Source organism: Trichomycterus rosablanca, chromosome 1 (assembly GCF_030014385.1).
Source record: "Trichomycterus rosablanca isolate fTriRos1 chromosome 1, fTriRos1.hap1, whole genome shotgun sequence".
NCBI classification, from domain to species: domain Eukaryota; kingdom Metazoa; phylum Chordata; class Actinopteri; order Siluriformes; family Trichomycteridae; genus Trichomycterus; species Trichomycterus rosablanca.
Window position 1 is genome coordinate 29,740,166 of NC_085988.1, and position 14,778 is coordinate 29,754,943.

Here is a 14,778-nt window from a genome sequence, read left to right on the forward strand (position 1 = left end):
CCGGAGCAGCGCGCGCGTTTGTGTGTGTGTGTGCGCCTTTAGAAGAGACGCTTTGTTCACTGTATCGCTATAAGTGATTCATTGATTCACGAGTCATTTTTCGCGAAGCATAAGTTTCTCTTCTCAGTTATCTCTCCGTGTTTACTGTTATTAATTAAATGTCGTGCTTTTAAATAAACACCAACTAATACAGAACATTTTGTGTGACTCTCTTACATTAAAAAGCTTCATTAAAAAGCTTAATTAAACCGCTATTACCACAGATCTGTAACCGACCGTCAGACTCGTTCCGTCTAAGGAGCTAAAAGTTCAGCAGATGATCCTGAACTAACGAATTTGGTAATGAATAAACTTTTGCCTCTGATTGGCTCTGTAACGTTTTCTGTTCTCATCTACATAAGTAAGAACCACTTACGATTTACCAAAGTGAACCAGGAGTTTATATAACGTGCTGATAGAATCGACTCAGATGTGACCGGGTTGAATTATCTTTTTAAAGTAAATATTACAATCAGCAAAATTACATCGTATGTATGATGCACAACGTTAATGATGTTATTTTAGGTCATGAAGAGCTTTCACTGTGGTTTCTGTACGATGGTTGATGAATGGTGATGTGATGGTTGGTGCTTCGTAGCTCAAAGTCTGGATCAATCCACTGAGCTGTTAACTTAACGTGATCTTTATATATCACACGATCGGATCGGCTACTTTTAGGAAATATCGCCGATCGCCGATAGCATATTTTGATTAAAAATCGGCCGATACCGATTCATAGCCGATCGATCGTCCCATCTCTAGTAATGACCATTCCAGAAGTTGTCCTATTGTAGAAGCCAGCCTCTTGTAAGCTTTAGTTTCTTAACTGTCACATTTTTGTATTTAAAATCTGCTGCTGTCTCTAAACATACCTTTGGTGATTGTGAGCAAAAGTTCTAGTTTTACTATCAGACTACAGCACGTGTCTTTAAAATGACAGATTGCCAAACTGACACACATGTAAACATGTACTGTAGTTTGTTGTGTCAATAATTATTAAACCCTTACCATGAAAAGGTTAACTTTCTATATTTGATTTTGAGAATAAGGTCATAATATTAAAAAAAATTCATTCATTATAAACATGGTTTCTTGTCAAGCTGTTTAATAGGTAAAACCTTATTCTCAACATCCCTCATTTTAACAATTTTTATATTGAAATAACAATTACATTTATGCTGGCTGTTTTGCTTCAAATAAATGAAAAACCTCAAAAGTTCAATATTTGCTAATGCTTTGTTTTCATTGCAAAACAAAAGTGTGCAGTAAATCATGGCACCGAAATACAAATAAAAGAAATACAAAAACTTACCTCAGCTTGTGTTCTTTAAAATTAGAATTTCTATCTGTGTATAGTTTCATTGGGAAAATAAAGAAAATCTTTTGACAAAAGTTGAAATAGAACCATGCACAAAACTTTCAGGCGTTTCGAGACAGCGCTCCAGACAGATATTATTGCAGCTACGACAACAGGCTCGTTATAAACTTAGCAATACCAAAGCCCACCCATATAGAGGTACAATAATTGTCCAAGTTTACTTTTCATTGAAATTGGTCTCTCATTTTATTTCTATTGCTTGGCCTTTTATACATCTATAGAAGGACCACGTCACAATACAACATTCTTTCTACAATAGAGGGCGACAAAGGGCTTTTTTTTATTATTAACCCGTTAATAATAATAAAGTAAGGATTGTTTGCTTAGATTTATTTTTGTTTACATGTTGATTTTTAAATTATAAGTAGAAAAAATACAATTAAAACTGATCATTTATTTATATTATTGTTTAAATTTTTATTATATTGTAGCGTCGGCATCGAGGATGGGATAGGAAATTGCTCTTTTTTGAACATGTGGACAAACATCCATTCACACACAGACATTATACCACGTTTACACAGCTGATGATGTATTTCTCATGTAGCCAGCCCATTCCCAGCGCTGATCAACACGGTGACGGTAGATCTTGATACCACAGCCGCAAGTCCTTCTGGGTAAAACTCCGCCCCCTTCTCGTCCACAGCAGCGGGTCGCTACAATATTATGTTCCCCTATGTATGGCATTATAGTATTGCTCTCAAAACGAGGCTGTACAAACTAATAATAACGCAGGGCTGCCAATAATTATATGTGCTATTGTTAAAAAAATATTTTGTTTCCTGAAAGACATTAACTTAAATTGGATTTCTTTAATTTATGTTTCGAAATATTTTAAATATCTAAGTTTGTTTTTTATTTTTACCCATCTTGACCAAGAATTCTGGTTCTGGCTTTAACTGAATATGAAAATATGAAAAATGTGTCCTCACACACCAGGTTCAGCACATTTAAATTCCGTGTAAGTTATGTTCCTATCAGTTTTGCTGACTTTTATGCTTGATATCTCATAATTAATTAATAAGACTGCTATTGATCAGACCATTAATGCCTTTCATGATAAATGTGAACACATATACTAATTTTCCCCAGGACAGTCAGTATGAGTTGGAGCAACTGACCAAAGAGCTGAGGCAGGTGAATCTGCAACAGTTCATCCAGCAGACAGGCACTAAGGTGACTGTGCTGCCCGTGGAGCCCAGTGATGTGGAGACCAGCCCTGCTCCTCAGGACTCAGGTACTCTTACTGCTACTCTTTTGCTTTGTCTTTCCTAAAACTTTCCAGTCAACTCAAATTAAAGCCTCCTGCCTTCTATTTGCTTTCTGATTTTTCTCAATTTTTCAATAATCACACAAACATGCACACAAACAACTTTCTGTGTTTATTTATCACATTTTATTTTGGTACAAATGAAAATAGAGTCTTCAAGCCAATCAGATCCCCCACTGAGAAGTGAATGTGTTCCACCCACTCCTTTAGTAACTGCTACCAGGAAAAATCCATAGCAAAGTCATATACCTTAGCATTTCTATTCACATCCCAGTTTGAGTTGTGCAAAGGGCAAAACCTAAAAAAAAATTTGAGGAAAAAATGCATAAAATTAAAGTCAAAATGGCTCTGACCCACTGAGACATGGACTCCACAAGACTATGGAGAAATTCTGTTGTATCTGGTACCAGGACATTACAAGCAGTTCCTTCAACTTCTGTATGTTGTAATGTGGTTCCTCCTGGTTCAGCCTGGTGTCATTTCTTAAATGCACATGTGCCTATCTGTCCGCATGATCTTGAAGAATACAGGACTTTTAAAAACTTCTATTGCTTTGATGTCAAGTTCTGAAGCCTGCATGACTAGTAATTTCAGCAGTGGACAGGAGTTAACTTTGACTGGTCTGCAACTACACAGCTTCATATACTGAAGGATTTAATGAGCTGTGCACTATGCCATTCACCTTATCACCAGTATGACAATGAGCTGCAATTTGACCCACAGTAGCTCTTTTGCTCATACCAGATGCCATAGCCTTTAGGTCCACTGTAATCAATCTGTTTTAGCTGCCCAACAACTTGTCAATAGTTTGTGGCGCTTGTCAAAGTCACTCAGGTCTTTATGCTGCTCATATAATCTAGATTAGGCATGTGTACTATGAGTAACTACCATTAGTCCAACTTGTAATATATATATATAGTGATAGCTCAGTGGTTAAGGTACTAGTAATCAGAAGGTTGCCAGTTCAAGCCCCACCACCACCACCAAGTTGCCACTGTTGGGCCCCTAAGCAAGGCCTTTAACCCTTAATTGCTCAAAATCGTGTTCAGTCATAATTGTAAGTCGCTTTGGATAAAAGCGTCTGATAAATGCCGAAAATGTAAATGTACACTCACTGTCCATTTTATAGCTCCACTTACCATATAGAAGCACTTTGTAGTTCTACAATTACTCTCCCAGGACCACCACAGAGCAGGTATTATTTAGGTGGTGGATCATTCTCAGCACTGCAGTGACACTGACATGGTGGTGGTGTGTTAGTGTGTGTTGTGCTGGTATGAGTGGATAAAACACAGCAGCACTGATGGAGTTTTTAAACACCTCACTGTCACTGCTGGACCGAGAAGGGCAGCGTCCTGTGACCACTGATGAAGGTATAGAAGATGACCAACTCAAACAGCAGCAATAGATGAGCGATCGTCTCTGACTTTACATCTACAAGGTGGACCAACTAGGTAGGAGTGTGTAATAGAGTGGACAGTGAGTGGACATGGTATTTAAAAACTCCATGAGCATTGCTGTGTCATACCAGCATACACACACTAACACATCACCACCATGTCAGTGTCACTGCAGTGCTGAGAATGAGCCACCATCTAAATAATACCTGCTCTGTGGTGGTCAATTGAGGAACAGAGTTAACAGGTGGACTACAGTCGGTAATTGTAGAACTAGAAAGTGCTCCTATATGGTAAGTGGAGCTGATAAAATGAACAGTAAGTGTAGAAACAATGAGGTGCAAACTATGTATGTATGTATGCATGTACAGTGTATCACAAAAGTGAGTACACCCCTCACATTTCTGCAGATATTTAAGTATATCTTTTCATGGGACAACACTGACAAAATGACACTTTGACACAATGAAAAGTAGTCTGTGTGCAGCTTATATAACAGTGTAAATTTATTCTTCCCTCAAAATAACTCAATATACAGCCATTAATGTCTAAACCACCGGCAACAAAAGTGAGTACACCCCTAAGAGACTACACCCCTAAATGTCCAAATTGAGCACTGCTTGTCATTTTCCCTCCAAAATGTCATGTGATTTGTTAGTGTTACTAGGTCTCAGGTGTGCATAGGGAGCAGGTGTGTTCAATTTAGTAGTACAGCTCTCACACTCTCTCATACTGGTCACTGAAAGTTCCAACATGGCATCTCATGGCAAAGAACTCTCTGAGGATCTTAAAAGACGAATTGTTGCGCTACATGAAGATGGCCAAGGCTACAAGAAGATTGCCAACACCCTGAAACTGAGCTGCAGCACAGTGGCCAAGATCATTCAGCGTTTTAAAAGAGCAGGGTCCACTCAGAACAGACCTCGCGTTGGTCGTCCAAAGAAGCTGAGTGCACATGCTCAGCGTCACAACCAACTGCTGTCTTTGAAAGATAGGCGCAGGAGTGCTGTCAGCATTGCTGCAGAGATTGAAAAGGTGGGGGGTCAGCCTGTCAGTGCTCAGACCATACGCCGCACACTACATCAAATTGGTCTGCATGGCTGTCACCCCAGAAGGAAGCCTCTTCTGAAGTCTCTACACAAGAAAGCCCGCAAACAGTTTGCTGAAGACATGTCAACAAAGGACATGGATTACTGGAACCATGTCCTATGGTCTGATGAGACCAAGATTAATTTGTTTGGTTCAGATGGTCTCAAGCATGTGTGGCGGCAATCAGGTGAGGAGTACAAAGATAAGTGTGTCATGCCTACAGTCAAGCATGGTGGTGGGAATGCCATGGTCTGGGGCTGCATGAGTGCAGCAGGTGTTGGGGAGTTACATTTCATTGAGGGACACATGAACTCCAATATGTACTGTGAAATACTGAAGCAGAGCATGATCCCCTCCCTCCGGAAACTGGGTTGCAGGGCAGTGTTTCAGCATGATAATGACCCCAAACACACCTCTAAGACGACCACTGCTTTATTGAAGAGGCTGAGGGTAAAGGTGATGGACTGGCCAAGCATGTCTCCAGACCTAAACCCAATAGAACATCTTTGGGGCATCCTCAAGCGGAAGGTGGAGGAGCGCAAAGTCTCGAATATCCGCCAGCTCCGTGATGTCATCATGGAGGAGTGGAAAAGCATTCCAGTGGCAACCTGTGAAGCTCTGGTAAACTCCATGCCCAGGAGAGTTAAGGCAGTTCTGGGAAATAATGGTGGCCACACAAAATATTGACACTTCAGGAACTTTCACTAAGGGGTGTACTCACTTTTGTTGCTGGTGGTTTAGACATTAATGGCTGTATATTGAGTTATTTTGAGGGAAGAATAAATTTACACTGTTATATAAGCTGCACACAGACTACTTTTCATTGTGTCAAAGGGTCATTTTGTCAGTGTTGTCCCATGAAAAGATATACTTAAATATCTGCAGAAATGTGAGGGGTGTACTCACTTTTGTGATACACTGTATGTATGCATGTGAGGAGAAATAATAGATCTACAAGTAGATTTACAAAGATTTTTTCTTGCAGATTTTGCAGCCCAGACTGGTTCACTAAAGAGGCCAGGATCGTCCCATGCTGTGGGGGTGCTACACAGTCTTATCACTTCCACTCTAAACCCTGAGGGCATCTACGTATAAGGAAAACCACCAACCATCGCTACACATCCACAGAAACACTCTAGAACAGGTCCACATAACAGCACCAGTTTTTTCTAATTTGTGGAATGCTGCATTGTTTTGAAAGGCAATCATAGGAAGTGACTTGGCTGAAACAGAATTGTAGTTACAGAATAGCTGCATGAATAAAGAAGCATGAAGGTATACAGTCTATGTTCTAGTAAAAATACCTCAACACAAGCTCCATCTTGCTAATGCTGTTGTTTGAAGTGCCAGGCTGATAAACTCCCCGAAGCGAATATTCTTTCATTTTGGAATTGGCTTCATAAGCTTGCAGGTGTATTAGGAAGGATAAGTTACTTCAGAAATGTGAATATCTATTTTTTTAAAGCTGTTCTATTAATTCATTAACAAATTCATGTGTTCAAATAAGCAGTGTTTTACATGCAGCTTTTTTTCTTTCTTTATTTTACACGTGACATCAGAACTCATGCTATTTTTGCATTTTGTTTGTACTCCACATTTAGGTTTTTCAGTTCAGTTTTTGCAAGGTCGAGCCAAAGACGCCTGCTAATATGTATATTTGGGTTGCCTTCACCCTGTTGCTCCGCTGCAGTTATAGCAATACGTCTCTGGCTTTATAATTAGCACATTTTTATCATGTTTACTCTTCAGGTTTTACTAATATGCATCTTATGCAAGAGCTGTCATGCATGCGTGTCAAATGAACTTTGCATTCATGTTAAAAGAGTATTAATAAACTTTATTATTAAAGTGTTACAGTATGCAATGCTTGGCATAACGTGCTGCCAGTTGAATTTACAACTGTTATTTTTGTTACTAGTGCCTTAAAGTTTTAATTAAGCATTAACTGATCAAATCTATTGGGACAACCAAGTCAGTGTACATGTGAATAAGATGTTAAGAAATCATTGGCTGTGTTTGACATCACCTTTTTACTCATTGGCTATATTTTTATGCTCACTCAGTAGCCAACCCTGAATTAGAAATGGGACTATGAAATATTGCCATTTTAAAAGCTTTTGTACAGGCATAAACCGTTCTAGCACAGGTGCCATTTTATGGTCTGCGGACTATAAACGTCAGTGTGTCATTTTGTGCACTAGTGCATTTATTTTTATAACACCTCAACTTGTGAATATTATATTAAGTAGCTTAGTTGAAATACAAAATGCACATCTTATTTTTAAAATAAGAAATTTATTAACTTTGCCTTTTCTATTCAGCATTGACCCAAATGTTGGAACTTTAATTCCATTATTTACAATGAATTTTCATTACAGAATTGTGAACCACACAAACTGGGATTTCAGACACAGCCATTGTGACATATGCATACAGCTGCTTTTATTTTGCCAGTGTTGTGAACATCATCCGTTTTTACAATTTCTTTATTTTTTGTAGTATTAATGAGTGTTTTAAGAGATGTTACAGTCATGCATGTGGACATGATCTCTATTGTTTATAAAGCTTGTTGTTTTTTGGTTTATTGCACTGCATTTCAAAATTAAAAACAAATTAACATCAAATTGTGGTCTGTGTTTTTTCACAAACAAATTCTTTATCATTATAACCTGACAATAAAGTTGGCACTTACCACATAACAGAGAATAAACTGAGTTCTCACACAAAAGGCAAAACTCTCACTTCAGCGTCTGACTGCTCACCCTCATGAGACTATCCACTCCCTTTACTTTCTGCAGTCCTATGTCCCACAGTATGTGGGGTTGAAGCACAGACAGGATAGGGCTGTCAGGAGCTCCTGCCAAGCAGTAGGCCTCGTCCACCTCGACACCCCAGTCTCTGAGCGTTTTCAGAGCACTGACGCACACGTCGTTTGAGCCGCACACAGTCATGAGGCTGGTACGGAGAGGGCTGCCCTCATGCCCAAACCTTCTCCTCATATTCCCAATGAGCACTGCAAATTCCCTCATGAAGCCCTGCAAGCACATGGGGAAAGGATAGATTATGGGAAAGACTGGATGAACAAGCCTACCAATTCTATGCTACAGTAAATAGCCAAAATTATGTAGACACCTGACCACATATTGGCCCATTTTTAGCATCCCAAAAGTATGGGCATTAATATACAGTTTGTCCCATCCACCTTGTTTACTTGGAAACCTTTATTGTTTTGGAAAGGCTTTCCACAGGATAATGAAGTGTGTCTGGGAGTTTTAATCCCCATTCAATGAAAATAACATTTGTAAGAACTGTTGGGCGAGAAGGTCTGGCTTGCAATTGACATTCCACTTCATCTCAGTGGAATTTAATGATGTTGAGGTCAGGACTTTGAGCAAGCCACAGACTTCTTCCAAAGTAAAGTCATCAATCTGTGTGTGTGTGCGCGCGTGCGTGTGCGCGCATATGCCATTATGGACTACCTGCCTAATATGCTGTCAAAACAGCTCTGACGCTCTTAGAGTTCTGTGATATTTGATATATGGACATAATAGCTGCCCCTTTAACTTCTCTATGTTGTAAGGTGGATCGTCATACATAGTATTTTGTTACCTCTTCTGCAGGTAAATGTTTCACATGTGCCAGACTACCCATGTGATCTTGTAGAAAACAGGATCACTGTCTAGTTACGATGCCCGTGTTGCCCATTGCTGTAAGTGGTAAACTACTCAACCAAATACACAGAAGGGTTTGATGCACTGTATGTTGTGACACATTCACCTCATCATTAGCATTAATATTCTGTGCAATTTGAGCCACAGTAGCTTTTTTGCTGGGCCACAGTAGCTCTTTTCAAGAAGCCAGATGAATCAATCTGCCTTGGCTGCCCAACAGCCTGTTGGCGGGTCATGTCTTGTCTCTCCACGCACCAATGTTAGGTGAATACACACCACGGCTGCCTGTGAGCAACCCTTGGTGTTTTGGAAATACTTCAGCCCAGTCATCTGACTATAACAATTTGGTCCTTATCAAGTTACTCAGGTCTTTATGCTGCTCATATCTGCTGCAATCAACACATGCATTATGAGTACCATCAGCCCAACATTTACTGTACACTTGACATGCACCCTTGATGTCATTGTAATGCACACTTATTGAGTGATTCCATTGTTTTCGCATATTAGATTATACTACAATTGAAAATAATAGGATGTCATAATATGATTGTAAAACTGATTCACCATTATGACCTAATTTTGTATCACTTAATCACACTAAAAAATCCTAAGGCATGTATATCAGTAAAATTTACATTTGCTGTATGGTGTAACTGCTAGTGATAAACTGTAACAGAAGTCTGCTGTTTTGGCACCAGTATTGTATAAAGAGTGTAGTGTCAATACTTTTGATGCATTGAAGTTCTGAATCTGGACATCATCAAATCCCAAATCCTTAAGACAGTTAATGGAATCTTCTGGCAGGCCAATGAGATCGCCTGAAAAAAGCACCCTCAGCTGATCCAGGACCTGCTGATCTGTCTGCTTGTACAGAAAAGCAGCAGGAATACCTGACCAGAAAAAAAAAAACAATTAAGCAGAAATCAGATATAAAATGTATGTCTTCAATAAAGTATGTCATTTGCACTTTATTGTATTTATGTCATGTATGTATGTCATTTGTACTTTATTAACATGTCTATAAGTGAATGTAAGGTATTCTGTTAAGACACAATACAACTAAACAAAAAACCCTGTTTTGCATGCACTCTACTTCATACAGTAGTTTACAGTACCTGCTTGCAGGGAACTATAAACATCTTCCCTGTCCGTCGACAGGAACAACTTGATATGGTTAGCTTGAAGTGTTTTTGCCAAGTCTGCTCTGGAGCAAAAGCAAAATTTGCCAATTTCTAGACCTTGTTTAAAACAACAAGATAGCAGATTATAAATATCAAACCTAGTTTCATAACTGAAAACATTCAGCAACATTTTACAGTCATATTGTCTACAGGCCTGACTTACCATAATGTGTTGCACTGTCAGCTATCTTAGTTTTGATGTGTTCTTCACAATCAGTTCCAAGCAGGATCACCTCAAACAGCAAAGTATCACTTTCATTTAGGCCCACTAGTCTCTTATTAACTGCCTGCACTGCCTATCGAATAACAGAAAAGTATTAAGATTTTAACATCATTTTACACTTTGGTTACATTTGTGACAGGACAGGTGGTTACATGATTCATCAGGCCTAGTTCAATGTCAAACACCATCACAGGCAATTTAGTATATCTAGTTCACCTAAATTACATGTCTTTGGACTGTGGGAGGAAACCGGAGCTCACAGAAGAAACCCACTTAGACATGGGGGTGAACATGTAAACTCCCTACAGTAAGAACCACTCCACCAGGAAATCAAACCCAGGACCTTCTTGCTGTGAGGCAACAGTGCTACCCACCGAGCCATGCCACCATACCGTCCCAGCAAATTATCAGAAAAATAGGGATAAACTGTTTTAAAACTGTGTGTTGGTATCTGGGCTGGCACTGCTCTGAATTATACACATTTATTCTGTTCCAATCCATCACTGCTTTTTGTGCTGTGAAAGCAAGTAATTACTGACAGCACAGATTATGCATTTATACATTGAAGACAAATGAGCAGCCTATTGTGTTTTTTCTTTAAAATCATTATTATTATTAATCATATGTATTAAGTCACATTTTGGAATGTGGCATGCATGAACAATAATCATCAAGCAATTGTGCTAGTCCTGCCCCTAAGTACTATTGGTTCATTATCACTCATGGAGGGGATCTACATCCTCTCCATGCAGTTTTTCAACTTGGGTCACACAGGGTTCTGTGCTTGACTCTCCCATGGCTTCTCTTCATTTAGCTAATGATAATCGGCTCATCCTGCCATTCTGTCCTTCATACACCCAAGTCTTAGCTTGCATATCAACACTTAACCCTAGTATTACAGAACTGATATATTTTTCTAGAGAATCTAACTTCATGCAAAGACCTAGTCATTTTTCTCAATTACTCAGATCAACCCATCTTATAATGTATGAAACTTTGGTGTTTTCCTCAATAGCAACCTCTTTCTCAACTCATGTTTCTAACTCAATCATGCCACTTATTGCTCTGTAACATCAGAAAGATTTAACCATTGCTGTTTATATAAGCCACTCAGATTCTTGTTCTGTCTCTGGTTATAGTAAGGCTGGATTACTGCAACTCCATCCTGACAGGTCTTTCCACTAACAAACCCCTGCAACTTAAAAAAAATGCACTGGGTTAGCCGCTCAGGTAGCGCAGCGGTAAAGTACGCTAGTGCACCAGAGTTGGGGTATTGAATACATCGTATCGAATCTCAGCTCTGCCTTCTGACTGGGTTGGGCGGCAGCAGGGTTGGGCGGCAGCAGGGTTAAAGGGTAAGAAAGTCGGACCATAGGTCCTTATAACTGGTGTAACTGTGGCCCCTGCTGGCTGACTGATGGCGCCTGCACAAGGCTGAGGAATAATGCTGATGGGGGTGTGGCCCTCCGTGCACAGTGCCTGTCAAGTGTATAAACTCCACTCGTGCTGGTGAAAAATGCAGTTTGTACTGACTGTGCGTACCGGAGGGGGCATATGTCAGTTGAGAGGCGTCCTCAGTCAGCGGTGAAAAGTCGAATAAGTATAGAGGACGCAATCAGGGTAATTGGACACGACTAGATTAGGGGGAAAAATTGGGGGGGATGCAGTGGGTTAAATGTTGCACCCTTGTTTATGACATTTCTCATAGCTCCAATGCATCCAATATTTATCTAATGCTTCAATGCATAGTCTTAAGTTTATAAATGGCAAAGATAATTATTAGTACTACATTGTTCTCATTTGTTAGACATAATGAAAAATTACATTTTTGTTAACTGGTCATTTTCAGCCACTGGCACAACCTTAATTTATTTATTAGGATTTTAATGTCATGTTTTACACACTTTGGTTACATTCATGACAGAAACGGTAGTTACTCGATATACAAGGTTCATCAGTACACAAGTCTTTAATGTCAAACAGTCATGGACAATTTTGTATCTCCAATTCACCTCACTTGCATGTCTTTGCATGTGGCAGGAAACTGAGCTCCCGGAGGAAATCCACGCAGACACGGGGAGAACATGCAAAAACACAGAAAGTACCCGGACCGCCCCACCTGGGGATCGAACCCAGGACCTTCTTGCTGTGAGGCGACAGTGCTACCCACTGAGCCACTGTGCCGCCCAAACAACCTTTATGCTCGATTTCCTGGCCCTGCCCAAACCACATTCTGTGTGCTATATAGTAAGTGCATTATACGCAATACATTAATTTTACATTTTTGTGTCATTTAGGACACAACTTTACTTTGAGACTCACATTTAGTGTCTCCCATTAAAAATTATTTTAACAAGAGTTGCTCACTGGTTAGTGAGACTGTAAAGTGTCCTTGTGACGCAAAATGAGCTGGAATTATAGGGAAAATTGGCAGTATGTACTGTAGATTATGCCTATTATTATCATCTTGTGTCTGTTGTTTTTGGAGTGAACCACAAACCCACTGCAGCCCTAATCAGGATATGGTAGTAATAAAAGATTAATGAACGTATAAATAACCTAATGAATATTTACTGAGAACTATAATTTTTAAAGGGCAGCACATTACCTTAATGACAGTGAAAGCATGGCCTTTCAAGAGTGGACTGGAATCTGTTTTATTATCTGGGGCAAAAACATCATTGCAGGACACAGCGAGCAGAAATGCAGAAGTATTCTGTAGAACAAATGGCAATAATATATCTAATACAAATAACAAATCCATGACTTAAATTACATGCTTAAAATCTAACATAAATGAAAACATTGGATACATACAAAATTGGATTAAATGACTTTGTAATTAAACTGTAATAATTATTTGGAGTATATTAGCATTGACAGTCAGGTACACATTACAAGTGTCCGCACATATGCAGACCTACAGTTTTAAGTGACATATGGATCCTGTTGGACACAATTTACCATAATGACCAGGTGATAATTTACCCTGCTAATTTTGCTATATATATAAGTGCAGTTTCACCTTGTTCATCTCCCTTTTCGTCCTCCTCAGTTTCACTCGTTTAAACTAAGCTAGCTCAACAACAAACGCTAATACAGAGAAATAAAGTATGTAGGACGTTGTCACCAGATTACAGCAAAATATTAATTACAGCTAACACAACTCTAAACTCATGTCACAAACATTAACGCTCAATTCTTGAATTACAATTCATTATTAAACCATTAAGCATTATATGTGTTGGTATTTTACTGTGTATGTGGCTGTATTTCAAATATATCTATGATTCTCACACAAGTGTACTGCATAGGGCATGACCTTATATGTTCAGGCGTCTGTCTAGTGCACTACATATTAAACAGAAAAAAGATTTGAGATCCATCCCGTGTGATATTGTATTGTGTACTTCCGTGATTGCGCTTGTTTAACTCTTTTGAGCGCAGTAACAGTGACACCTTTCGGCCGCTACGGAAGCTGCATGAAATGTTTTTCACAAAACCAACTAGGTAAACTGTATATTTTTTTAAACACTAAATATCCAAACCTCTAACCCCCCAAGAAAAATAAGCATTCACAATTAAACTTTTCTGCATAGTTATATTTTGCTTAATCAGTAAAATGATACAGCTAATGAAGAAAGAAAATGAATAATGGAGTAATGTACTGGCAGGACATTTGTTATTAATGGCATGTAACAATTTTTCAACCCATACATGAAACTGCTGATCTTAAAACCTACTGCTAGTCTGTATGACCTAAAATTGGGTTACAACATGATTAAACCATTGGTACTCAATACTGATCCTTAATTTGCTTCAGCTCTGATGTTACATAAACACCTACCAGAGATATTGGTGTTGAAAACTAAGGTGCTGTCACAAAAGCAAGGGAATCATTTCTTTGCACCAAAAGGGTAATGGGTATAAGATGATTTTCAAGACCGTGAATATTTCCTAAGACAACATTTGGAGTATTGTCCAGAAGTTCCTTATGACTTTTGGCACAGCAGCAAACCTGCCTGGCCTTGGGTGAAAACTCAGAATTTTCTCCAGAGGCCTCATCTCATGAGGAAACCGAAGAAAAACTACTTTGTGACTGCAGAAGACTTACAAGATGGCCTGATAAAGGTACAAACTAATTAGTGACAAAAATAAGATAATTTAACAACCAACTTCATGGCCAGACTCAATGACGCATTAAGGGCAAGGACGGATTAAGGATAGTCTGGGTCCCTGGGCAAATTTATCATGGTTTTGAGCATTTTACTAGGACATTTTTCTTTTTCTGTTATGAATGATTTGTATTGTATCAATTCATCTGCCAGGCTCATGTTCAGATCTGAAGGATATGCTGCAGCGAGTGAGTTAGCCTTTAAAGTGAGCTCACTGTTGGACATATTGTCAGGCATGAAAAGAACATCAAATAGCTCAGTTAAGTGTGTGTATGCATTCAAACGGTGGTTGAGACAGGACACAAGTTTGTCAATGACAACATTGAAAGTTTCGATCCGAAACTTGTCCTTT

General features: G+C 39.1%; 2 protein-coding genes across 2 annotated transcripts in view; one reads left to right on the forward strand and one right to left on the reverse strand.

Moving 5' to 3' along the window:
• LOC134309798 (ras association domain-containing protein 8) overlaps positions 1 to 6,924 on the forward strand; it is a 29,867-nt gene extending 22,943 nt beyond the window's left edge. Inside the window, exons 4-5 of the mRNA XM_062991121.1 lie at positions 2,510 to 2,654; positions 6,159 to 6,924. Of these exons, the coding sequence (XP_062847191.1) occupies positions 2,510 to 2,654; positions 6,159 to 6,268 (255 nt within the window). The 3' untranslated portion in view covers positions 6,269 to 6,924. The remainder of the gene's footprint in view (positions 1 to 2,509; positions 2,655 to 6,158) is intronic.
• Positions 6,925 to 7,055: 131 nt separating this feature from the next.
• LOC134309803 (cytosolic 5'-nucleotidase 1A) lies at positions 7,056 to 13,453 on the reverse strand. Its single transcript, XM_062991135.1, has 6 exons — positions 13,277 to 13,453; positions 12,860 to 12,967; positions 10,192 to 10,324; positions 9,963 to 10,085; positions 9,574 to 9,737; positions 7,056 to 8,208 (listed from the first exon to the last, which is right to left on the reverse strand). The coding sequence occupies exons 1-6, from the start codon at positions 13,283 to 13,285 to the stop codon at positions 7,912 to 7,914; spliced, it is 834 nt and encodes a 277-aa protein (XP_062847205.1). The 5' UTR covers positions 13,286 to 13,453; the 3' UTR covers positions 7,056 to 7,911.
• Between the last annotated feature and the right edge of the window lie 1,325 nt (positions 13,454 to 14,778).